This window comes from Plectropomus leopardus, chromosome 3 (genome assembly GCF_026936395.1).
Source record: "Plectropomus leopardus strain MGB_pleo_1.0 chromosome 3, ASM2693639v1, whole genome shotgun sequence".
NCBI classification, from domain to species: domain Eukaryota; kingdom Metazoa; phylum Chordata; class Actinopteri; order Perciformes; family Serranidae; genus Plectropomus; species Plectropomus leopardus.
Genome location: NC_142178.1, coordinates 34,726,671 through 34,751,474, shown reverse-complemented (window position 1 = coordinate 34,751,474; position 24,804 = coordinate 34,726,671). Strand labels below are relative to the sequence as shown.

At 36.6% G+C, this 24,804-nt stretch overlaps 3 protein-coding genes across 7 annotated transcripts; all 3 read left to right on the top strand.

Annotated features, from left to right (window-relative positions):
• Positions 1 to 954: 954 nt before the first annotated feature.
• On the top strand, positions 955 to 8,247 carry LOC121941595 (uncharacterized). 2 transcript variants are annotated; one of them, XM_088074270.1, is made up of 10 exons: positions 955 to 1,626; positions 1,787 to 1,855; positions 2,723 to 3,034; positions 3,114 to 3,347; positions 4,192 to 4,296; positions 4,596 to 4,835; positions 5,581 to 5,922; positions 6,614 to 6,871; positions 6,964 to 7,057; positions 7,209 to 8,247. In XM_088074270.1, the coding sequence occupies exons 2-10, from the start codon at positions 1,801 to 1,803 to the stop codon at positions 7,243 to 7,245; spliced, it is 1,677 nt and encodes a 558-aa protein (XP_087930396.1). In that variant the 5' UTR covers positions 955 to 1,626; positions 1,787 to 1,800; the 3' UTR covers positions 7,246 to 8,247. The 2 variants fall into 2 exon arrangements, with proteins under 2 accessions (XP_087930396.1, XP_087930390.1); XM_088074264.1 differs by lacking the exon at positions 955 to 1,626 and having other exon boundaries at positions 1,738 to 1,855.
• A 478-nt stretch (positions 8,248 to 8,725) lies between these two features.
• Positions 8,726 to 13,752, top strand: LOC121941596 (uncharacterized). Its single transcript, XM_088074250.1, has 10 exons — positions 8,726 to 8,825; positions 8,923 to 8,996; positions 9,103 to 9,399; positions 9,478 to 9,711; positions 10,288 to 10,392; positions 10,595 to 10,765; positions 11,438 to 11,779; positions 11,859 to 12,116; positions 12,203 to 12,293; positions 12,607 to 13,752. The coding sequence occupies exons 1-10, from the start codon at positions 8,749 to 8,751 to the stop codon at positions 12,617 to 12,619; spliced, it is 1,662 nt and encodes a 553-aa protein (XP_087930376.1). The 5' UTR covers positions 8,726 to 8,748; the 3' UTR covers positions 12,620 to 13,752.
• LOC121941469 (sialoadhesin-like) lies at positions 12,632 to 23,609 on the top strand. 4 transcript variants are annotated; one of them, XM_042484261.2, is made up of 11 exons: positions 12,640 to 14,545; positions 14,887 to 14,954; positions 15,862 to 16,155; positions 16,235 to 16,468; positions 18,109 to 18,213; positions 18,304 to 18,519; positions 20,109 to 20,450; positions 21,193 to 21,447; positions 22,276 to 22,360; positions 22,494 to 22,551; positions 22,627 to 23,609. In XM_042484261.2, the coding sequence occupies exons 2-11, from the start codon at positions 14,903 to 14,905 to the stop codon at positions 22,726 to 22,728; spliced, it is 1,743 nt and encodes a 580-aa protein (XP_042340195.2). In that variant the 5' UTR covers positions 12,640 to 14,545; positions 14,887 to 14,902; the 3' UTR covers positions 22,729 to 23,609. The 4 variants fall into 4 exon arrangements, with proteins under 4 accessions (XP_087930363.1, XP_042340195.2, XP_042340197.2 ...); XM_042484263.2 differs by having other exon boundaries at positions 12,640 to 14,954; XM_088074229.1 differs by lacking the exons at positions 18,109 to 18,213; positions 18,304 to 18,519 and having other exon boundaries at positions 12,640 to 14,954.
• Positions 23,610 to 24,804: the final 1,195 nt, after the last annotated feature.

The window sequence follows — 24,804 nt, the reverse complement described above, 5'->3', positions numbered from 1 at the left end:
CCAATCTGATATGTGCTACAAAGGGAAAGAGGAATCTACATAGGCTGCAACTATAATCTTCATTATCAGTTAATAAGTTTAAGTTTTTATTTGACAACATTTACATTGCAGCACTCTTTCAATTATTGCTTTCTTAGATGAGAAGCATAGACCAAGGTGATTTTTTAAAACTCTACAGTTAGACAAAATTAACTTCATACATGTGGCCCTGCTGCAGTCCAACATGTACATCGTCTCCCTCTAGTGGGGTTCAATGTGAACTTGAAGTCCACTCAGTATTGAACTACACAGTAAAAAACAACAAACCAAATACAGGTTACCAGGCTGACCTCAAATCTTTGAGTTAATGGTAAGTTTGATGAAAATGCTGTTAATCAAGACTCAGTGCGTGGTGTAATATCAACATTAATTTCTATCAGAAATAGTTAAAAGGTATTTTACCTTTAAAAAGCATATATATACTCTCTTATTCCGCATCTGGATGGGTGGACAATAAGACAGTAAAATAGTCACATTCTGATGATGTGTTAAAATAAAAATAAATTATCAGAAACCCATGACTACCAAAATAAAGAACATTAGAGCACAAATATTAAACAGCACTGCACACATATACAGTATGAACAGATAGAGGTCCGAGTGCAAAAATATAATTTCATATATAAATTAGTAAATATGGATAAAAGAATTACACTCATATAAGAAAGTAAAATAAAGAGTAGTGATCTTAAGTCTGTACAAACTTCAGATGCTTTTTGCTGATACAGTAAATGCATGTCAGTCAGAAGCAAACAGTGACAAGGAAGTGATACCTAATATGTCCACATCTGAAAATACTGGCGAAAGTCTTGAGATAAACTAGGGGATTAATTGATATCATATTTTCTAGGAAATGTTTGCGTTAGAGCATAATTACCACATACACAATCAGATATTACAGTTCGTAGTTCTTAAATCTGATAAGTCTTGGCTGATACATGTGTTCATATGAAGCAGTTGTGACGACTGCCAGGGCATAAATTTGGCAATTATGAGAAGTGTCTGGAAAGTACTGAACTAGCAAATCAAGTAAAGAGGTGTTTTCTGAAAAAATCGGGTGTTAGAATATGTAAGTGTGTAATCATGTACAATGGTTTGGAAAACTCATTATGATGATTCACATTAAGTAAGTAATATTTTCTACTCTTTGTTAGCAGTTTGTTGTTTGCACCATATTCTGAGTTCATGTCTTTGAGTGTCAATAACTCTTGTAACACACTGTTAAAAAGAAAAAAGAAAAAGAAAAAGGCAATGATGAGTTTTGCGAAGAATTACCAAAATTTTAGTGAGATTTTTTTTTACATGTGTTTTTAAAAAGGACTAGAAAATTACCTGTAAATTTGTTTTTAAAGACTTTTTAAATTAATGACCTGGAACAAAGTGAGCAAGTGAAGCAGTGAACAGGTAAATGTATGAGATGTCTGTAGACTGAATCAGCAGGTCCAGTCTAAAAATAAATGAATGTCACTGTTCCGATTCCATCAGTCAATACTTAAAAGAGGAAGGATGTGAAGTTTGTCCGAGCTGCATGTTTGTTCTTCAACAGTCCATTCTGTCCTCTGTAACAGTTGCATTGTAAAACGACTGGTGAGTAATATATATTATTATTATTATTATTTATTTATTTATTTATTTATTTATTTATTTATTTATTTATTTATTTATTTATTTATTTCCATGAATGCAGTCACTGTTAATACATCAATACAAATGCTGTTATTCTGTATTTTTTCTGATTTAAATTTAGAGACTACAACAGCCATGCTGGTTGCAGAAGTTGGGTGTTTGTTCACGTGTTTCATCCTGCACATCTCAGGTATGAATGCTTGTTTTATACCATGCTTTAAAAAAATATATATTCAATCTACAATAGGTGGGACACAGGATTTCCAACTTGAGGTCAACTCATTAAGAGGAGTACTACTGGAATAATATATATATTATTAGAATATATAATGGACTGGAAAGTTTTACGGTGTGAAGGCACTAGGTGAAAAGTTAAGTGATGGTGAAAGTGATTACCATGCAGATGGAATATGTGCCAGCAGAATTTCAATGATTTTTCTGTACATTCTTTTCATTTTATAAAAGTTTATATATATATATATATATATATGTATATATAATGAATAATGTTGTCCACCACACTGAAAGCAATAATACATTTGTATCAAAACCTAACACATAATATTGTAAAATAAATACATTTAAAAAAAAACAGGTGATAATTGCTGTAATACCCCTTTAGCTTAAAAAATATAATAATAATAATAATGATATTATTATTATTATTATTATTGTTATTATATAAACCCATACTGTAAAAAACATAACATATTGAATGTGCATACACCCACATTCCCAAAATCAAATATCAGCAATTTTTTTATTATAATTTTTTTTTAGAAAAAGAGGAAGATAAACTAGGAAAAAATAAATATAAACACAACATTGAACACAAGCAAGACGAAACTAGGGTAGAAGCTTTGAAATGTAGGAGTTCAGTTGTGGAGGAATAAAAATGTAAATATAGTGAGCAGTATAGAAAAGATTGAATGTCATCTCTCAAGGTTGTCATTTAGATCGTTTGCAACATATTAGTACAAAAAGTGGTTTGTGTTAAAATCTATGATTTAAGAATTTTTCATCCAGATATGTTTACTAATGAAGCCTTCCATTAAAGGGGTTCAGGGACAAGCAAACAGGATCTGTGCTTTAAAAGGTTCATCAGTGGATCTGCCCTGTTCAGCTCAGCGTCCCACTTCAAGCATGACGTGGTACACTGTTCACTCGGCGCACTCTTCACCTATGCATCCATTTGTTCAGGATTTACTCTTAAATGGAAATCATACAAGGTACAACATGTCTGAAGAGAATAACTTCACTCTAACAATCAATGATCTAAGAGTGAGCGATGCAAAATTTTACTGCTGCGGAAACATAAGTGACAACCCAGGGCGCTGCTGGGTCTACAGAACCGAGCTCCGTGTTGTAGGTACAGTGGCTGCCAGTAATTTATCTTTTTAAGACCGCCATCAGTGTATGAATTCTTATTTTATTCACCATCATCTCAGACCTGCAGGTGCAAGTGATTCCCACCACAGAGGGACAGACAGTATCACTGATATGCAGCACCAGCTGTGCTCTGACTGAAAACCCTGTAGTCTACATCTGGTACAAGAACAGAGAGTTCCTCTATGAGGACTGGTCTCCCTGGTACCAACAGCTGGTCAGCAGTGACGACGCAGTCACATACTCCTGTGCTGTCAAAGGACACGAGCACCTAAGAGCTCCAGAAGTCTCAGTGGGTGAGTGACAACTATTAGCTTTTTATTATACAGTGACACATCTGGATCAATATGTTCTATGCTTTCAAATAAATCTTAAAGGATTTTTTAAATCAATCTCAACTCTCCCATGCCATATGTAACAAGTACATAAGCACAAGTTAATGGTTTCTGTGTTTATTCTTACTGTCCATACTGTGCTAAGAAGAGAAATTGCTTTAACCTAAAATCATTAGTGTTCAGGCTGCCTTAAATTTTTTAAGTTGACTGAATTTGAGAGAACAACTTGAAGAGGAGCTTTGGTTATTCTTCAGAACAAAAGTTACTAATGTTTCTTGTCAAAAAAACTTGAAAGTATTTAAAAACAAATGAATTAAATTCACTTCATTAATATGTTTTTTGACTATTAAACTTTATTTGTTTTGAATAATTGCAAAATTACTTCAACTTTTCCTCTTAAGTTCATTTAACAAAATCAACAAATCTGAGAAATCAGTCTTATTTCTTTCAATAAAAAAATATGTGGAGAAGGTAAGAAGAAACTTGGCCCAAAAAGTAGCAAAAAAAAAAAGGCTACAAGAAATTAGCAAACAAGAAAATGGAAAATGTGCTGATAAAATGTATTTATTTCATACATGAATTATATATTTTTTGTAACATAATTCTAGAAATAAAATAATTATTTTTAGAAATATAGTTTTTGGCTAATTCTCTGATAATCCTCCCTTCAAAACAAACAGTTTAGTTTTACATTGTGGTCATAAAGCACCCCAAACTACATCCAGCAGTGGTGTCACAGTGTCCAGGAGTACATCACAACAGGGTTTTCAGGGAATGTTTTAACTCTTTGTTTCTTTTACTCCAGATTCTGTCACACCGGACTGCTTCACAGTGACCTATGCTAAAGGCCGGATGTGTTCTCACAATCAGATGTCGGTGAATGAGTTCTGCTCCATCACATATCCAACAGGTCAGGTTTACCACACGCAAACACATCTCTGACCTGCACACCCTTCAAACGAATAACTACACCCTCAAATTCTGCTGGAAATCTCAAAATTCAACAGAGCAGTGAGAGAAGCATCATATTTAGTCACATTTTTACAATACGATGGATCAACTACATAATTCCATGTTGTCATTTGTTTTTTTATGAAAAAGAACAGAAAGAAGTTGCACAAATCAAATATTTCTTGTGTTTGAATGAATATTTTTTTTACTTAAGTAACATGGCGCAGCAGCTGAAGTGAGTTTGTCATCTCCTCACAGAGCTGCATATTCAAAGGACTCTTTTAGATGCGGACTTTGTCAGACTGACCTGTACCCCCAGCTGTCCTCTGACTGACCCTCAGACTGCCTACAGATGGTACTGGACAAGAATGTCTTACTTTTCTCGTTGGAATAAACGTCTTTACAAAGACAGTGAGCGTCAAAACTTAACAGTACCCAGATCTGACAGCTTCTTCTGTGCTGTGAAAGGCCACGAGGACCTGCACTCTGCTGAAGTTTGTGAGTGTGAACCAGCTATTATAGCATTTGTGTCATTAGAGTACTTAAAAGGAAATTTCAATCATAACCATTAGGGCTGGACAAGATAGCGATAATATACTGCTATAGAAAAAAAGCATACAATTGAAAAAAGAAAAATTTCAGCAGATTTTTTTCTACTTCTTTATGCTTATTTTCAGGTACATTTTGTGTAACTTTTTAAATTATTTCTTGCAATTTTTGGTGTCATGTCTTGTGAAGTTGCTAATTGCATTCTTCCAACATTTTTACAAATAAATCAAACCAACATGGCCAGGATTTAAAGAGTTAACTAACCCAATTAGATGTGAAAATATGCTGACTCCATATGTGCTAAACTTTCAGTTTATTTAAATGGAGTCTGGAGGGTTTGGTGATTTGAAGGTTGTTTCTGGTCTATCTCTACAGGGATCTTTTCAATAATGTCAGATAATTATAAAATAACTTGAGTCTGTCAGTCGCAAAAACAAGCACTTTTAGTCGACATACAATGATAGTGCGCAATTGCCCCAAGTGATTAAACTGCAGCCCCCTCGCTCAGTATAGGACCAGTTTCAAAAACTTTCATTGTCATTAGTCACTCAGACACAAACACAGTGGAAAATAGGCTCCAGGTTAAAAAATACCAAAGTTACCCTTTAATACTGTTTATAATGAAAGAATTTAATAATTGCAGGTTTTAAAACTTATTTTATATTAAACATTTTGTATTTCATCTCTCTCCCAGGTGCTAAAGGAAAACACTGCTGGACTGTGAATTACGGCAGCAGGAGAATCTGCGCTCTTGAGGGTTCTTCTGTGAACATTTCAAGTGAAAACTTCTATCGAAACTATTGGGAGCCAGAGTCCAAATTTGGGTATGAAGTAAGGACAGGTGGTGGGGAGCATGCTGAAAATCTCACAGCCAAAGCAGGTCGTCTGGAGTATCATGACCACATGAACGGCAGCCGCACCTTGACAGTTAAAAATCTGAGGAGGAGTGACTCAGCAGAATACATACTCACATTCAAGGGAAAACATATAAAATGGAAACTGTCTGATTTCTCTGGAGTCACTTTGGTTGTCACAGGTAATTTAAGATGACAGGAGAACAAAAGAAGGTTTGGGCTTATTGTAGAAACTGGGGATGCCAGATATCGGATTTTTCACCATCTTCCAATATGACAAAATATAACAACTCACTTGGCATATAACGAATACCAATATCGATATACATGTAACCACAGCAAAAGTCAGGGGTATAAACAGGAAAAAACTGGGAAAACTGTTCTGTATTGTATTAGGGGTGCACAATATTGGATTTTGTGTTGATATGCCACTATATATTTTTTTTACCTATAAAGTTTATTTGATAGGGGCAATGCAAATTAACATAGTACAACCTCAGCCTGTTACAACAAACCATAATAACTGATGTTTCACATAAAGATAATGGCTATTGCTACGGCTATTAAAAAAACACACACACACACACACAGTATGTTTGTCATTTTGGCATAAATAAGCATGTTGGTCGATGATCATATTATTTTTACCGATGATGTGCCGATTCTATCATGCATCCCTTGTAGCAATGATTGCAGCCCATTGTGAAACTCTAAGCAATCCGACTATTTTTACACTACAAGAGACATTTTTTAGGCTGTTTCGTTAATTAGAGTGTGTAGTAGACTGCATGTCAGTTTATGCAATACATACAGTCAAATTTCAAAGATAAAATGCTTCCTTTTCATTTTCTGACCACTCTGACCGTCTTTCAGGCCTCAGAGTGAAGTTCACTCCCTCTGCAGTGGTGACAGAGGACCAGAGAGTCACACTGACCTGCAGTACCAGCTGTCCTCTGACTGACGACACAAACTACATTTGGTTCTTCAACAGTCGACCTTTGACCCTGACAGAGAGCCGAAACAAACACCTGATTCTAGACCCAGTCAACAGTCTGCATGCAGGAAACTACTCCTGTGCTGTCAAAACCCAGAGAGACTTCACATCCCCTGAAGAGACTCTGACTGTCCAAGGTGCCTTTTAGTTTCAACTAAAATGTTTGGAGACATTAGAAGCTTTGTTTTTACTCCAACCTGTGACAAATGTCACATCTGTCTCTCTTCAGCTTCAGGGAAGTCAATGGCGATAATTAATGCAGTGAGACTGACTGTTGTATTGCTGATCCCGATTCCTCTTCTTCTCTTCCACCTGTGGTTGAGGTAAAAGACTTGTTTGCAGATTTCTAGTTTTACTTTCTGTTATCAGCATATTCCTACTGTTTTTAACAATTGCAGTTTTAACTGTCTTACCAATATAATTCAGTTAAAAATGTTTGTTTCCCTGTCATTTTCTGTTTTAATTGCCCTGCAGACGCACTTACAGAGTGAGAACATCTCAGTCATGGTAATGAAATCCTGCAGCACAAAGAGAACCTGCAGATGACGAGGGGACACGGTCTACTATGTGATTAAGCATGTAAACAGGATGCTTCACAACATGTGCAACAACTGCCTGTCTTTATCTTTTGTATGATAATCTAAACGGTGCAAAGACACATTTTAAGTCAGGCAACTCAATATGCAGCATGTATGTTTTGTTGTAGTTTTGAGGTATTGAATTTTGATTTTGGTAGTAAATAATGGGTTTAATTTGTTAAGTGACCAGAAACATGAGTCCAAAAGAACTGTAATAACAATATGTGTCAGATGGATTTGACATTAAGTCAGGACTTCGACTTATTCAGCCATTTGTGCAATACAAATTAATGCAGCTTGATTTTTTCATTGTAAGGTTTGTTGTTTAGTTCTCATTTGTTTTACAGCTTTTTTAAATATTAGCTGGGCAGTTTATGTAATTAAGATGCGTTTTGCTAATAAGTTAATATGATGCAGCTTAAACTGATGTCCATATACAGCAATGGGGGAGGGGGGTGCAAAGAAAATCTAGTGTTTGAGAGTATATAACTCACTTTGATGATTTACAGTACATCACAAACTTTGTTGTTGTTTTGCTGTTATAAGTTAAAGGTTGACTTTGTAGGGTTTAGAGGGAAACTGAATACAATACTTGTATAATAAGTATGTATTCTTTTGTGTAGAATCTGCTGAAAATAATGATCACTATGTTTCCTTTTCGCTTAGAATGAGCTGTTTATCTCTACATGGAGAGCAGGTCCTCATTTACGGAGATCGGTATGTTACACCGCCATGTTTCTATGGTAGCCCAAAACAGACAAACCAAATACTGGCACCATTGTCCATAGTCAGTGTTTTCACCGGTTTAGCTCACCTAGTCTGTTTGTTTTCAAGAGAAAGAGAACTCTGATTATAATTTCAGCTCCTGGTTAAAACCTCCTGAACATCTTGATCTGAAATGCTGGAGAAACACTGATTTGAATAAAACTGTTTTATTCAGAGTTTTTAATGTTTGTGTTTGTTTTGGGGAGGAAGAGACCTCTGTGGCTAATTAAGTACCTGGTAAAAACAACTCAATGAAAACTGAATGAATTCTAACCGGGAGAAGTTTCAGCTGGTTGTAATCTGTAATCCTGACCTCCAAATCATACGTATTTCCCTTTAAATATAAAATGCATTCTATAGATTTCCTAATCCCATAAATTGTAGAATTTCTCACATTTTTCCTAATTTACACCAGATTTTTAATTAATGTTTTTGAATATCAGTTTAATATTTGCTTATTGTACTCATGACGTTGAAAATTCACCTTTTTCATAACTGCATGTTGCATAGAAGCAGAAACATCAATGTAAACATCAGAAAGTGTTGTTAATGATAAAGCGCGAAGAGATAAACGAATGAGCTGCCCGTAGATATAATCAACAGGTTTCATTTGAAATGTTCAGATTCAATCTGTTAGGAGGAAGGAAGTGAAGTTTGGATGTCGGAGCTGCATGCTGTTTATTCACCTCCTGCACATTGACCCACAGTTCACTTTGTCCTCTTCAGCCTACACATTGTTAAAATACTGGTGAGTAACATGTTAAAAACGTATTTGCATAAATGCAGTTATTGTGAATACGTCAATACAAATGCTGTCATTTCATGTTTTTTCTTTTGATTTTAAGTTTAGGGACTACAGCCGCCATGTTGTTGGCAGAGGCCGGGTGCTTGTTTATATGTTTCATCCTGCACATCTCAGGTATGAATCATTGTTTATTCCTCTTTATGTTAAACTATTATATGATGCTCTTTATAAAATAAACTTTACCTTCAGAGTCTAAATCAGATGTTTACATCTGTTAAAGGGGTTCGAGCAAACAGGATCTGTGCTTTGAAAGGTTCATCGGTGGATCTGTCCTGCTCAGCTGGAAATCCCACTTCAAGCATGACATGGTACACTGTACACTGGGATGACTCCAAGTATGTTCCGAATGAGCTTTCTGCAGATGGAAGTCATGTCACGTACAACATGTCTGCAGACAGTAAATTCACTCTAACAATCAAAAATCTGACAGAAAGTGATGTAAATGTTTACTGCTGCAAAGAAAATAATGAAGAAGCAGAAAACTGCAGGCAAAGTCAAATTCAGCTCCATGTTGCAGGTACAGTGGTTCTCCCCAAAGTACTGATTTATTACTTAAACAATAATCAGAGTATTATATTAGAAATCATCATCTCAGACCTGCAGGTAAAGGTGATTCCCACCACAGAGGGACAGACAGTATCACTGATATGCAGCACCAGCTGTGCTCTGACTGAAAACCCTGTAGTCTACATCTGGTACAAGAACAGAGAGTTCCTCTATGAGGACTGGTCTCCCTGGTACCAACAGCTGGTCAGCAGTGAGGAAGCAGTCACATACTCCTGTGCTGTCAAAGGACACGAGCATCTCAGAGCACCAGAAGTCTCAGTGGGTGAGTACCTTTTCAAGCCTCGTAATAATTATTTCTCTCTGTATTGTCTCTACTGGTCATGAAGTGAGATATTTACACAAATGGTGGTGGTTTTGAGTCTCCTTGTGGTTGTTTTGTGTCTTTCTATAGTTGTTTTGTGTCTCTTTGTAGGTTTTTTGTGTGTTTGGTAGTCATTTTGTGACTCCTTGTGGTTGCTTTGTGTCTCTTTGTAGACATTTTGTGTCTCTTTGTAGACATTTTGTGACTCCTTGTGTTTTTGTCGTTTTTTTATTTTGAATCCTCTTGCACCCATTTGTAGTTATTTTGTTATCTTTGTTATTTTCAGTTCCTCTGCATGTCTTTGTGGTCTTCTTGTGTCTCAGTTTGGTAATTTTGAGTATTTTCCTGATTGCATTGTATTAATTTGAGTGGCATTTTGCAAGTGATGACTGTGGGGGTTGAACCACTGGGGGTCAGCAAACACAAGATTTTCAAGGGGTTTTAATTTACTGCAACCTTAAAGAATGACAAAGCTTATGAAATACTGTGACCAAGTTCACGTTTTAAAACACTGCATGTTATTTTTTTTTTGTCCAGATTCTGTCACATCGACCTGCTTTAATGTGACCTACGCTAAAGGGAGGATGTGTTCTTATAAGCAGACATCAGTGGATGAGCCCTGCTCCATCACATATCCCAGAGGTGAAGTTTACTGACACTACACACACAAACACACCTTTTTTTGGGGGGGGCGGGTGTATATTTTTTGTCCATATTATAACGTCATGTGTTCATGAAGTCATGGTACCATTCTATCAAAAGACAATGAACAAAAATGTGGAATCATCAACCAGTTCTACACACTGTGTCTAACTGTGATGAAATGTGTATTATGTTGTGACAGAAGTGTATGTCCAGAGGACACCTGCAGGGAGCCACGTCATACTGACCTGTCACACAAGCTGTCTTCTGACTGCCCATCAAACTGCATATAAAGGCTACAAGAACAGACATGCAGTTGAAAGTTTCTCCTGTGCTGTAAAAGGCCTTGAGGATCTGCGTTCTGCTGAAGTCTGTGAGCACTTACCAGCATACGGTCTGAAATTGGGCCAGCGCTCCTGAGTAAAAAGTGCTGACAGTTGGTCACAACTGTTATCAAATGTTAAGCTGTCTTTGTGATTTAACAGTTATCACAGCCAGTGTGTGTCAGTCCAAAACACTATATAAAAAGACAGCAAGTATTTAAGCATTGGTATTTAAAGATATCTCACTGTGTCAGTTAAATGGATAGCCATCCATGACCGTGTTTCTCCATTCTTTATTTTGTTACACAATAATTATATTTAAGCCCAGAAACTACAGATGAAAACTTTTTTTTTTCATGCACTAGTCAAGTTTGAGATTTTGGCTCATTTTACTTCCGTTACGTGTCTTTTCTCAGACTAGTGGAAATAAAATATCCATAAATACACATTTTAGATATCTATTTCAGATCTATATCAATCAATCTTAATTAGATAATGCATCATCTGCATATTTAAACACAACATGATTTTAAACTTAAATGTATCCAATGTTTAGATTAATGTTCTGGAAATGTATAAAAAGTAACAAATAATGCCTCATTTACATATTTAAACAAGCAACTTTTAAGAAAGCTTGTAACGCAAAAAAAAAGTCTTAATCAACTTGGGGGAGAAATACTAAATCTAAATAATATACTGACTAAAAATCTGCCTTTTTTCAGGTATTAAGGGAAACAACTGCTGGAGTGTAAATTATGTCAGCAGAAGAATTTGTGCATCAGAGGGCTCTTCAGCGAACATTTCAAGTGAATACTCGTATCCTGAAAACCAGCATCTGAAGTCTAAATTTTGGTATAAAATTAAGAGAGTGGGCACCAAAGCTGTTGAAAAACTGACTGAGGACGCAGGTCGCGTGGAGTATCATGAAAACAGAGAGAACCAGCACACCCTGAAAATTAGAAATCTGAATAAGAATGACTCAGCAGAATACATATTCAGAGTCATAACAAATGAAGGAGGATGGAAACAGTCGGGTTTTTCAGTTGTTAAGCTGACAGTCACAGGTAACTTAATGCACACAGTATTGCATTCATATTAAAAGTTTGTCTTTTTCATTTCCTGACCACTCTGACCGTCTTTCAGGTCTGAAAGTGAAGTTCACTCCCTCTGCAGTGGTGACAGAGGACCAGAGAGTCACACTGACCTGCAGTACCAGCTGTCCTCTGACTGACGACACAAACTACATTTGGTTCTTCAACAGTCGACCTTTGACCCTGACAGGGAGCCAAAACAAACACCTGATTCTAGACCCAGTCAACAGTCTGCATGCAGGAAACTACTCCTGTGCTGTCAAAACCCAGAGAGACTTCACATCCCCTGAAGAGGCTCTGACTGTTCAAGGTGCCTTTTAATTTTACCTGAAAATTTTGCAGACATATTAGTTTTTACTCCAACCTGTAAAAAATGTCACATCTGTCTCTCTCCAGCTTCTGGGAAGTCAATGGCGATAATTAATGCAGTGAGACTGACTGTTGCATTACTGATCGTGATTCCTCTTCTCTTCCACCTGTGGTTGAGGTAAACACAGATTTTTTATTATTTTTTTACCTCCTGTAATCAAACTCTTTTTACTGACTTTATTTTTTAAATTAATAATTTGAACAGCGTAACCAATAAATGGTGACAGGTGAGTAAAAATGTGAAAGCTGAGAAAGTGTGTTTAACTTTTTCTGTTGACTTCAGTTACACTTTAAGGACATGAATTATATGGGAGTCACAGCATGTCACCCTGAGTCTTCTTTTTTACAGACAAATCTAACCCCCCCCCTCTCTCTCTCTCTCTCTCTCTCTCTCTCTGTGTGTGCGTGTGTGTATGTGTGTGTGTGCGCAGTATATGGACATAAATCTCATGGGTTTGAGGTATTTGTGCAAGTTTGGTGACAAAGAATGATTCACGTGCTGCAGAAGCACCTTTTGAGTTCAGATGCAGTGTGCATGCATAACTGCAAAATACTGAGATCACAAAAAGCTGAATTATCTGATCTCAGCCAAGTTTTCTTTAAAATGTTAGACAGCTTTCAAACAGTCTGCAAGTGAATGAGTCACTGAAGTATTATTTTGTATTTTTCCATTTAATAGTTGGTAAGAAATGTTCCTATCGTGGCGCTGGATGAAAAGTCACTCACTAGATGAGAACTGTGAACGTTTGCACCAAATTTTATGCTAATCCAACCGTAGGTTTCTGAGATATCAGATAACATGTCATCCTTTGAAAAATGCTGCAAGTGTGGCCAAAAAGTATTTTCCTAAAGCCACAACATGAAGGCTTTCAATTACTAATAGTTGCATTTTGAATCATATTTCCCAGTTCTCCTAGTTTCATGTACAGTACATCATCAAGCTGAAAATTATCCAGAGACCTAATGAATGTTATCTTGCAATTATCTGTGTAAAAGTCACAAAATAATTGCATAAGAGCTAAAACTAGATTTAAATTGTTTCACTGTATTGCAATGTATCGTATTCAACTCGTATGTTAGTGTATAACTTGCAGCTGTGTAGTCTTGGTGATGACCTGTTTGGTCTGTGTTCACTGACTCCCTCTAGTGGTTCTCAGTTACACAGAACAGGCTCAATCTGATTTGACTGATCAAAATTCTTCATTTATTAAATCACTTATTATATTCTATGACTGTAAAAAAGTATGACGCAATATAAAATATATTATTTGACTATTGAAAAGAAAGACACAAACTTTTATTGTTCACTTCAAGTTCAAGCTTTGAGTGTGATAACAACAAAGGGAGTGACATCTTGTAAATGTGTTCAGATGGTTGGTCTCAATAGATTTTTTTTAAGCAATGTTGTCAACTAACTGCTCTGAGGCAAATAAAATCAATCGATTTGGCTAATACAAAAATGAAAAAATAGAATACCAAATGACAATGTAAGATAAAAACAACAATAGTAATATTAATAATAATAAAACATACATGAAATAAACAGTGTGCTAAAATTAATAAAAAGGTTTTTTAAACACTGTCTCACATGTCTTTGCTGCTCTGCAAAGCATCATGGGTTCTGGCCACAGAGATGGAGATAAAACTTATTTTAGCAGATGTTGCTGATATGAAAGTAAATATGAGGCAGCAGCAAACAGTTGCAAGGAAGTGAATTTTGTTAATATTTGGCAGTTGTGCCTGTGGAAATTCCCCAGAGATTACTAAAAAGGGTATTTTCTTAGAAAGTGGACAGAGAATATACGTAGTCCAGTAAATTTAAGTTGTTCATAATGCTTAGAAACATTTTTAGCTACACCGATTGCTGAAGAGTTAAATGATCATCTTTTCTTGTTTGATTTTTATATTTTGAACATTTGTTGTCATCGTGTTTCACATCATTTCTATTGTTTTTCCAAGCTGATATTGGGGTTTTTTTTCATATTATTGTGAGTGCTACTACTACTACTCTCGATTAAAAATTATTTGAGATTTCTCCAAATACTCTTGATCCCTCCCTCTCTCCTTACAACAAAACCAGAAGTGACCGCTGCCCCCCAACCCCCACCAGAAACCCCTCCGATAACACTTTATTAAGCTTCCTGTCAGTGAAAAAATTCTGGTTACAGTGATGTGTAAGGCGATAAAATGTCAACATTAGCAGCAATCTGATGCAAAAACGTTGACATTTCATAACTGTTGGTTTGCCGAATCCGCCCATCACTGAGAGAGGACGGTAGAGACATTTTAATATCAGATCTGCCTGCTGTTTGCCTGCCGCACTTCGTCCTTTTCATCCTTCACTTTGTTAAAAGACTGCCTTCAGCTTTGGTAAGTTACCTTGATTGATTGATTGATTGATTGTTTCAAATCTTTAATTTGGACATGTAAACATGTAAAAGAGTAAGTAAACAAACAGAAGAAAACAAAACAAGGAGAGCAAAATAGCATTTACAAACAAGAACTGTTACTGGTGAACCATATTTTTGATTTCATTATTTCCGTTGTGATCTCCTCCAATAGTTCCACTAAATTATAACCAGAACAGAGAATATTTGTGTCATCAGCAAACAAGACAAGTTTCATTGCATTGTTAATGTTATATAATTTGCCCATTGCAGAAAAAACAGGTTCAAATACTTTTGTTCAATATTTTTTCTGATTTTAAACAGAAGAATCACAGGAGCCATGATTTGGGTAGCTGAATGTGTGTTTATGGGTTTCATCCTCTGCACCTCAGGTATGAATGATTTTCTAAACTATATATATGATATTTACCATTATATGCACGATTATTAACTGTAATCTGTAAAAAAAAAAAAAAAAAAAACCTAAAATTTGACTTGACTAATTTGTTGACTAAAACTGCACTTCGCCACCTTTGAATTATGAGGTTTTATCTGCGTTCTGAGCAGTTCAGAGACTGAGCTTTATAGTTTTGCATTCCAAATGCAATAAATGATATGAACCTTTTTATTTTCCAAATAGAAAGTCCAAAATGCATATAACATAAAGAAACACACCACATAATGTTAATAGGTTTGATTGAGTCGAGTCAGATGGCTAAGTGCATTTTTATGTTTTCTTTTACATAAATAAAGACATTTCCGCTGTAATTTGGTGCATAAAAACTCATCAGAATGCAGAGTTTGAAATGTTTGATGCGTAAGATTTCCTGGGGTCGATGCCCAGAGCCCCTGCTTAAAATGTGATTTAATGATGATCAAAAGTCACTTTTCTGGATTGGAAAACTCAATTAAAGGGTATTTGGCTCCAACAGTATTCATGGGCTTTGTGTCATGAAGCACTGTGGGGACAATGATTAAATTTGATTCTTCTTCTTTTGGGGCCAGAACCTTTTCAAATGTGAATAGTACTTTTGACGTCTGAATTGCTGTTTGGTTTATTTGAATTAAAGTAGCCATTATTCAAGGAAAATAGAAATACGTCAGCATACAAACTGATTGCAAACCTTGGAACGATTGCGCAAGAGAAATAAAGAGTTTGAAGAAAATTGCATATCAGTCCTCAAGATCATCACATAAACTACTGAAATCTTCTAATTCCTTCAAAATCCGGTATATCATGTCAAACTGCTAATGTTTAAAAGGTATAAATCTGTCCACGTGTTTAATCTTCTTTTACAGGGTTTGGGGGACAAACAGTTAGGATCTGTGCCTTAAAGGATTCTACAGTGGATCTGCCCTGCTCAGCTAGACGTCCACCCTCCAGCCTGAAATGGTACACTGCACGCTTAGATGGCAAAAATCCTGTTCTGAGTGAGCTCTCTGCAGATGGAAACCATGTAACATATAACACATCAGCAGAGAGCACCTTCACTCTGACAATCAAAGACCTGAGTGAGAGTGATGAAAATATTTACTGCTGCAGAGATGACACAAAAAGCTGCTGGGAGAACAACATTGAGCTCCATGTTTCAGGTACAGTGGCTCCAGCTTAGCTGTCATTCAAAAATTGTCATCAGTGGCTAAAGTCTCATTTAATTCAACATCATCTCAGACCTGCAGGTACTCGTGTTTCCCACCAAAGAGGGACACACAGTATCACTGATGTGCAACACCAGCTGTGCTCTGACTGAAAATCCTGTAGTCTACATCTGGTACAAGAACGGAGAGTTCCTCTATGAGGACTGGTCTCCCTGGTACCAACAGCTGGTCAGCAGTGAGGACGCAGTCACATACTCCTGTGCTGTCAAAGGACACGAGCATCTGAGAGCACCTGAAGTCTCAGTGGGTGAGTGATGTTAAAACCTCTAGCTTAAAGTTCCAGTGTGTAAGATTTACGGGGGATTTAGTGGCATCTAGTGGCGAGGATTGCTGATTGCAACCAGCTGAATTCCTTCACTGTTGCTTGTTCGGGGGGGTTTTACTTAAGCCCATGCATTTTGAACAGCCGAATTAAGTGTCTCTTGCTAAGAATTACCCCATGCCTTGCCGCAAGTGACTTAAGTATGTCATTGTAATTCATTCCTATATTAAAATAAAATGAAATTAAATCAAACTTGTCCAACGATAAAAGCAACAGTCTGCATGGGATGACTACAATAACTATCTGGTGGCTGTGCATTATTATCTCGTGGCCACACATTAACTATCTCGTGGCCGCGCGTTATTATCTCGTGGCCACGCATTAACTATCTCGTGGCCGCGCGTTATTATCTCGTGGCCATGCATTAACTATCTCGTGGCCGCGCGTTATTATCTCGTGGCCACACATTTTTTTTTTTCATCTAATGTCACCAGAGGGGCTCCGTTCTTTACAAATCAGTTTCTGAAACGCTGTTCGGCCTGTATGCCAATGTTTGCACTTGCTAATGTGTGCTCGCCTCATTTTTGATGCAGACGTTAAGGAGGTTTTTACCGCAAGCTGAATTTTCCGACCCAGAATTGTAAATCTGTAAAACACTGAATAACACAGTTTCCCATAACATATCAGTGTTTCTCCAACACAGAGAGATGGGCTGCTAGCTTAGCACTTTCCTTTTTTTTAGGAGATTTTTACTGGAAGCTGAATTATCCACAGAGGTCTTATAATGACAAATCAGTAAAAAAAAACAGTTTCACATAAAACAAAAAAATCTTTTTTTCGATGCTGTCAGCTGCAGTGGTCGACGTGGAAACAGGGATGGCCCTATCTAGAGCTACTGTTAGTTTTGTCCAACGTGGTAATCTCTGTGAACACGGAACAGATATACCAGTAAACAGGTCATTCTGATGCCAGGTTCACTCTAGACACAGAAGCGCCCAATGTGCGAATTGTTGTGCAGCCACCTGTCAGTAGTCGCTTGGCCGTACTTACCAGTAGAGCATTTTCTCCACACCAGTTAGCAGCAATTCTCCTTTGCTTCTTCTGTGATTCAACTCTGTCCCTGCTTGCTTGGGTGTCTCTGGCTGTGTGTGTGTGTGTGTGTGCATCTCTAATTGTCTGCTCATCTCTCTCCCTCTCGGTTTAGACACAACTGACAAGCATTATGAAAGCACTCGATGCAAATTTTTTTATCATTTATCATTATCAGATCATTTATATCATGTCTAATCTATCCTTTGTGTTGTTCATGATAGAATATTTAGTTTGTTTTCCTGCCAAATTTGCTAACGGCTTGCTTGTGGCTTGTGCATTTCGCGGCTGTCCTGCGTCCAGTGATAACCCAATGTGAGGTAATCGAAATCAGACGATTCTTGTTTTGTGATTATACACAAAAGAAAACACTCAGTATATTATATTCGATTTCAGCCAGTATATCTCCCTAAACCCTACACACTAGAACATTAACATGTCAACAAATACTCAAGCATTCATGCAAGTGGATATATTTGATGACATTCTCTTATTAGGTTCAATAATCAGAAATTTGAAAGCCATTTTTTTTCCAGATTCTGTCACATCGACCTGCTTTAGCGTGACCTATGCTAAAGGGAGGATGTGTTCTTATAAGCAGAAATCAGTGGATGAACCTTGCTCCATCACTTTCCCCAGAGGTTAAGTTTCCACAAACATTTCGAAACATACCTCTCACCCTCAATAGATCACAGTGACTGATGTAACGTGTCTTTATCGTCTCCCAACAGAATTACGTATACAAAATACTACATCGAAGTTGTTCCTAACACTGACCTGTACCACCAGCTGTCCGATGGCTGACCCTCAAACAGCCTTTAGGTGGTACTGGAACAAAAAGCTATACAGTCACTGTGAAGATCAAGACATTACATTTCACAGCCTTTTTTCTGGAACCTTCATCTGTGCTGTAAAAGGCCATGAAGGTCTGCGCTCCAAAGAAGTCTGTGAGTATGAACCAACTTACTGTCTCGTTTGGAACTGGAAATATGTATCATAAGACAACGGAAAACAACAGAAAACACCTTACAAGAAAATGCAATAGCTCTGATGGCTCTAAGAATTCATAAAGTTGAATTTTTGGTCATTTCAAACATTCTTATCCCAACTCGTTTCATGTTGCCCTTTTGCAGTGGACTTCCACGTCTATTTATTATGTTTTAGGTATCCTTCTGCATCTGCTATTTACGTTCTGGGATGGTGCTACTGTGATGTCAGCAAAATCACATGATAGGATGACGTGGCACGTGATTATGTTTAGACAACACAAGTACATGGCAACCAACACCAGAACATAAACAAACATACATGCTGGCACGGATGGTTAGTATTAGGGAAAGAAGGCACATGGTAGGGTGTAGGAAAAAAGAAATACATTTAGATGGGAAGGTAACACTTTAGCATCAAAATCCTGGGTTTGTTGGACCCATCCACCACCCTTCCTAAAGGTGCCCTCATGCTTCCTGTATTACATCGTCACAGGGAGCGTTGCAACCTGATGCTGTCCTGCCATGTTTCAAACCAAGGGGTAATGTCATGAGGGCTGCATCCATTTTTAAAAAGTCTTTGATTACTCCCAATTTGTGTTGCGGGCAACATTGTCCTCTTATCAGAAGACAGGCAGTTTGATTCCTGGCTCCTCCAGTCCAAACATGTTCTCTCTCTGAACTCGTCACATGGTGCCACTCCGTCAAGACTTTCCATCTGAAGTTATAATCTTTAAGACATCCTTCTGCATCAGCTGATTACGCTCTGGGATGTCCTTAAGCTGATGTCAACAAATGCACATGTGGTGAGATCAAGTGGCATGGTCCCTATGTTCACACAACAGTGCGGACTGTCAGGATGGTTAGAATTTGGCACTAAACTCGCGGGTGGTTAGGTTTCGGCAAAAGAGGCACGTGTTAAGGTGCAGAAAAGAAGCAAACATACATCCGCACGGGAAGAGAACTCCGAATTCCGGCACGAAAGGTCAATTGTTTGTGGGACCCACCCACCTCCCCACGAGTGCACTCATGCTCCTTATATTATGTGGTTTCCGACTACGTCATTGCGACTGCTTTCATCCGGCCGTGTTGTCAAATGATGCCACCCATGCGCGTTGCATGTGGACAAGCCTGCTGCCATCCAACTGTCTGCCAGCATTTGATAACAACGGCACTTGTTCTATCTTACTGAGTTATCATCTGACCCGTCCATGCGCACTGCATGTGGAAGAGCGGTACCATGTGACGAGCTCCGAATGAGAAGGGGTTGCGAGTCTGCATGTATCAGAGATGCATGTAACAGAGCCGGCGGCACCTTGTATGGTAGCCTCAGCCACCTATGAGCAAATGTGGCTCTGTCATATAAAAACACTTTGAGTGATCAGAGGACTGAAGACACCACTGTGTGTCAGTTTATCCAATACACTAATGAAAGTTCAAAGTGTAAAAGTACAGGATTTGTGTAAAGAAAAGATGAGACCAGGTAAAAACATATGTTTTTTTTCTGAATAAATTTAGCTGTCCCTAAAAATCTTTCATCTCTATTTCAGGCAGTTCAAGTTACTGCCTGACTGTGAATTTTGCCAGCAGAAGACTCTGTGCTCTGGAGGGTTCCTCAGTAAACTTTGAAAGTGAATACACACGGCCCAGTTGGATAAGCGAAGCAGAAGCAGGCCTATGGAACAAAATAATGAGATGTGATAACCAGATTGCTGAAAATCCGACCCAGGATGCAGATCGTGTGGCTTTTCATGACGATATGAAACACCACAGCACCATGACAATCAACAACCTGAAGAAGAATGACTCAGCAGAATACACATTCGGTTTCCACGAATATGCTCGTCGATGGGATCATTGTGATTTACCTACAGTCACTTTAGTTGTCACAGGTAATAACTTTATCAACACATTATAAGAGTGTTTTGTTTTATTTTGCTCTTAATAAATTATTACCTTATTCTCATCATATTATAATAGTATTAAAAAATAAGAATAAGATAAATTATTTTAAATGTAACATTTTATTCCAAATAAGCATGATGATTTTTTTTTTTTTTTTTTTTTTTGCTGTTGACTGTAAAGACCTTTGAATGGTATTTCTAAAAAGTTAATTTTAAACCTGGTTTTATCCAATGTTACATATCAGTTCTGTAATTAATGCAAATTAGCATATATTTAATTAGTTAAAGTCATGTAGGTGTTGATTTTAGTTGAGATTTCAGTTCTGGAAATTGATGCAACGAGCACATAATTAATTAGACAATGCCTAATTTGCATAATAAAACATTAAAATTTCAGAAAACTTGCATAAGAAAAAAAATAATTTTCTTAATATCATCTTGGGAAGTTTGACCTCTATAGTTTTACACTATTCACCTGTAGTGTCTATAACATTATATAACACAAATACGGCTCAATTTTAGTTATTTAACAGCATATGGAATTTTCAAACATTTAGTGCTGGATAGGAGTCCGGCATTCATTTTTTGTTTTGTTTTGTTTTGTTTTTTTTAAAAAAACTCATGATCTCTGAAATGATTGCTATCGGGTATTTTCATGATTGCAAGCAAGTTTATCCAATATGTCCACAAAATGTCTTTTTGTTAATAGATCTATCTAACCATCTTTCAGTCCTGAAGGTGACAGTGACTCCTGCTGCAGAGGTGACAGCAGGCCAGAAAGTCACACTGACCTGCAGCACCAGCTGTCCTCTGACTGACACAAACTACATCTGGTTCTTCAACGGTCGACCTCTGACCCTGACGGAGAGCCAAAACAAACAGCTGGTTCTGTACCCAGTGCGCAGTCAACATGCAGGAAACTACTCCTGTGCCGCTGAAAACCTCCAAAACATCAGCTCACCTGTGGAGACTCTCACTGTTGAACGTAAGCATGGCTTTAAAACTTTGAAGCACTTTTACAGTTAAAGCAAAATGTCTTAATTTCTTAAGTACACTGTGGCAACATACATCAATTTGGATCAACATCACTTTTTTGTGCTGTTCTCTGGACCCTTTCACAGGTATTTTAGCCTTTGCACTCTGAGCAGATTGGCTTGAATTCTTTCATAAAACTTAAAACTGGCAAAAGGTAATGAGCAACTTGACAAGAAATGTCCTGCCTAGTACAAGAAATTAATAGATTTAGAAAATAAATGTTTTTAAAACACCAGGGGAAAAATATCCAGAGAGCTTTATTAATAAATATCATAGTTAGTTATTTAAAATTATTTTTAAAGAATTATTATAAATTTTAAGCAGTTTGTCAAGCCATTTATTTTATTGTGTTATTCTTTTACTTGCCCTGTTTTTTTTTTATTGTCTCTTGTTTTTTTCCCTTTCTTTTGTGTCAGTTTCCAAGTAATTTTCTTATAGTTTTTACTAAGTTTTTGTTTGTTGTTTTTTTTTAAGGGACATAGTATATTAATGTACATTAGTATAAAATACAAATGTAAATTTGCTGGATTTAGCATGACTGCTAATTTATGAATCTTGGGTTCATTTCTCCTTAAATTGCTCAGTGCCTCCTTCCCTTGTTTTTGAAAGAAATCAAGGCAGTTTGCCCAGATTTAAAAGGGTTAACCCACCCACTGTATTTCTATATAACTTAAGGAAAATGAAGAATCAGTAAAGACAGGAAAATTCAGATTAGGGATTTAAGTACACGGTCAAATGTTGCACCACTAACTCAAATCTCACATTAATCTTTCTCTAGCTCTGATATCAATAGCGATATTGAATGCAGTAAAGCTGACTGTTTTGTTACTGATGGCTGCATATCTCCTCTACATGCTTGTGAGGTAAAAGACTGGAAAATCTGATCTATCATTTCCATTTTTGTACTCTCATTTCATGTATTCAAAGTTTGCTTGTTGGTGGAAATATTCAGGTTTTAACCTTGGAAATTTGTTCATTATGTCCAATAAAATCCAGAAAGAGGACAAAACTGTGCCCTGCCGCTAAGAAAAGAGACAAAGTGCAAACTGAGCAGGTAAGTCCAAAACCTAGAAATTGCTGCTTGTGTGTCCGTGTGTTTCCTCTGTCAGCTGTTTTTTCTGCCCTTTAGGCAGGCTTGCTGTATGAGAGCATCAAGCTCAAGAACTGTACACCAGGCACACGTCCAGCAGAGAAGCAGGTAGACTCTGTGAATCGGCGTTGCAGATTTTAGATGTCTATGAATGGGGCTTTGCAGGAGGGCAGATAAACGACGGTCTCCAAATGCAGTGAGTTGGACAGCCTGACCTGGAGGTCACAAAAAGGCTTGTTGTGCAAGATGCCTAAACAGCCTGCCTTAGCAACCATACGTGGTCGGATACAAGACTCTTATCTGATTCAAACATCCGTTCATGAAGGGAAAAAAAAGTAGTACGTTTTCTATACTGATACCACCATCTGAGAAATTTAGCCTACTCAGTTTTTTTTTTATAACAAATTTCTTGCTCTGATTAAATCTTTTTCTTTTTATATTTGATGTTTTAATGGCATATATATCTCACTATCCCTGTTTATCTGATGATTTCTAATGTGTATTGAATTTCATATTTTGTTATATATAATTTTGCCTTTTTGCTCCTTCCTCCCTCGCATATTATTGTATGTATTTTACCGTAATTGTGCAGAAAGAGTAAAAACAGACTGATTTCTTAATTTTTTTTCTCAAAACATTGCCAATAAACCACCAAGTTGTCAAGGTGCCCCACTGACTGTGTGAGGGCAAATTTCATGGAAACTTTGATGAACTACAATACAGACAGTCACTGATTACAGCGTCAGATCTTCATTCAGTTCATTTGTTGTGATTTCAGTCACTTAATGTAGGCCAATCCTTTAAACTACTAATTAATCAATTGGATGTATCTGTTGTTTATAGACTTACTGACACTCTGCTAACTTTATCTGTAAGTCACACTTTGTCCCGTATAGTTTGGGACATGCACATATTAACACACACCCACATGTTAATAGGGAAGATGAGAAATGAAAGATGTTTCATTATGTTGTTTCAGAATGTGCTCTATTGTAAGTCATGTATTAAAGATATCAAGGTTTGTCTGTATCAAATAATTGACTATAAAAAGGGATTCAGTGTTTGGATAGCTTTGTTTTCCTCAATGAAATATACTGGATATATATTTGGAATACTTTGAATATACATGTGGATACTATTTCTGTTTTTACATACTGTGTTATACAGATGAATACAGAATACAGAATATTAGATATTGCAATAGCTCAAGTAGGCTACAATTCTGACATGCTTATGCCTACTTTATGAGAGTATCCAGACATATTTAAATTCTTGCAAAGAAAAATTTAACTTTGAAAAAATATTAATAATTTAATGATGCCCTGCAATAACACTGAGGACCCCCCAGGGATCATTAACCCCCTGTTGAAGACCCAGGTAATAATATTACTAAATCATGCTCTCTGATATAAGACTGACAAGAGAATCCCCACCCCCACCCCACCCCTCTTTTTTTTCTTTTTTTGTTTTTGCAAGGTTAAGCTTCTTGTTTTTATATTAATATCACCTAGCTGCAACATGAAATGTAACCTCAGTATTAATGCATATCTTTAATAATAATCTATATGATATTTAGATAATAGACAATAACCAAAAATACACTTTGATATAGGACTGACAATTGACATTATCTGCATTATTATTATTATTACTATTATTATGATTATTATTATTACATACCAGACTAAAACAGAATAGAAAGCATTTATTGTCGTTGTACAGCTACAGTGAGATCTGAAAGTGCCACTCCCTAAAAAAGTGCAAGCATTAAAATATAAACAATGACACAAACCAATAAAATATGAGGCACACATGCACCGAAAAACAGTTCGGATTATCTGAAGGAAGGTTTATTGGAGGAAATTTAAAATAAAGAACTTTTTCAGTTAAAAAAACATAGAGAAGATAGAAAAGATAGATAAATACATAAATAAATAAGAGACTAATAGCAACTTTAAAGTGGGTTATGACTTATTTATTTGTCATTGCACAGAGAAGAGAGCATGTTATTGTACAGAATGGATATTGTTAAGGTTATTGTATATAAGTGATATAGAGAATGAGAATGATGAGATGTTATATCATATACATTTATGAATATTGTTATTTATTTATCTATCTATTTTATTTGTTATCTATTAACTTTATTTATTTATTTACTTTTTTGCAAAAGTTACATTTTGAACTAAGGAGTTTTATTTGTAATGTAGAGTAATT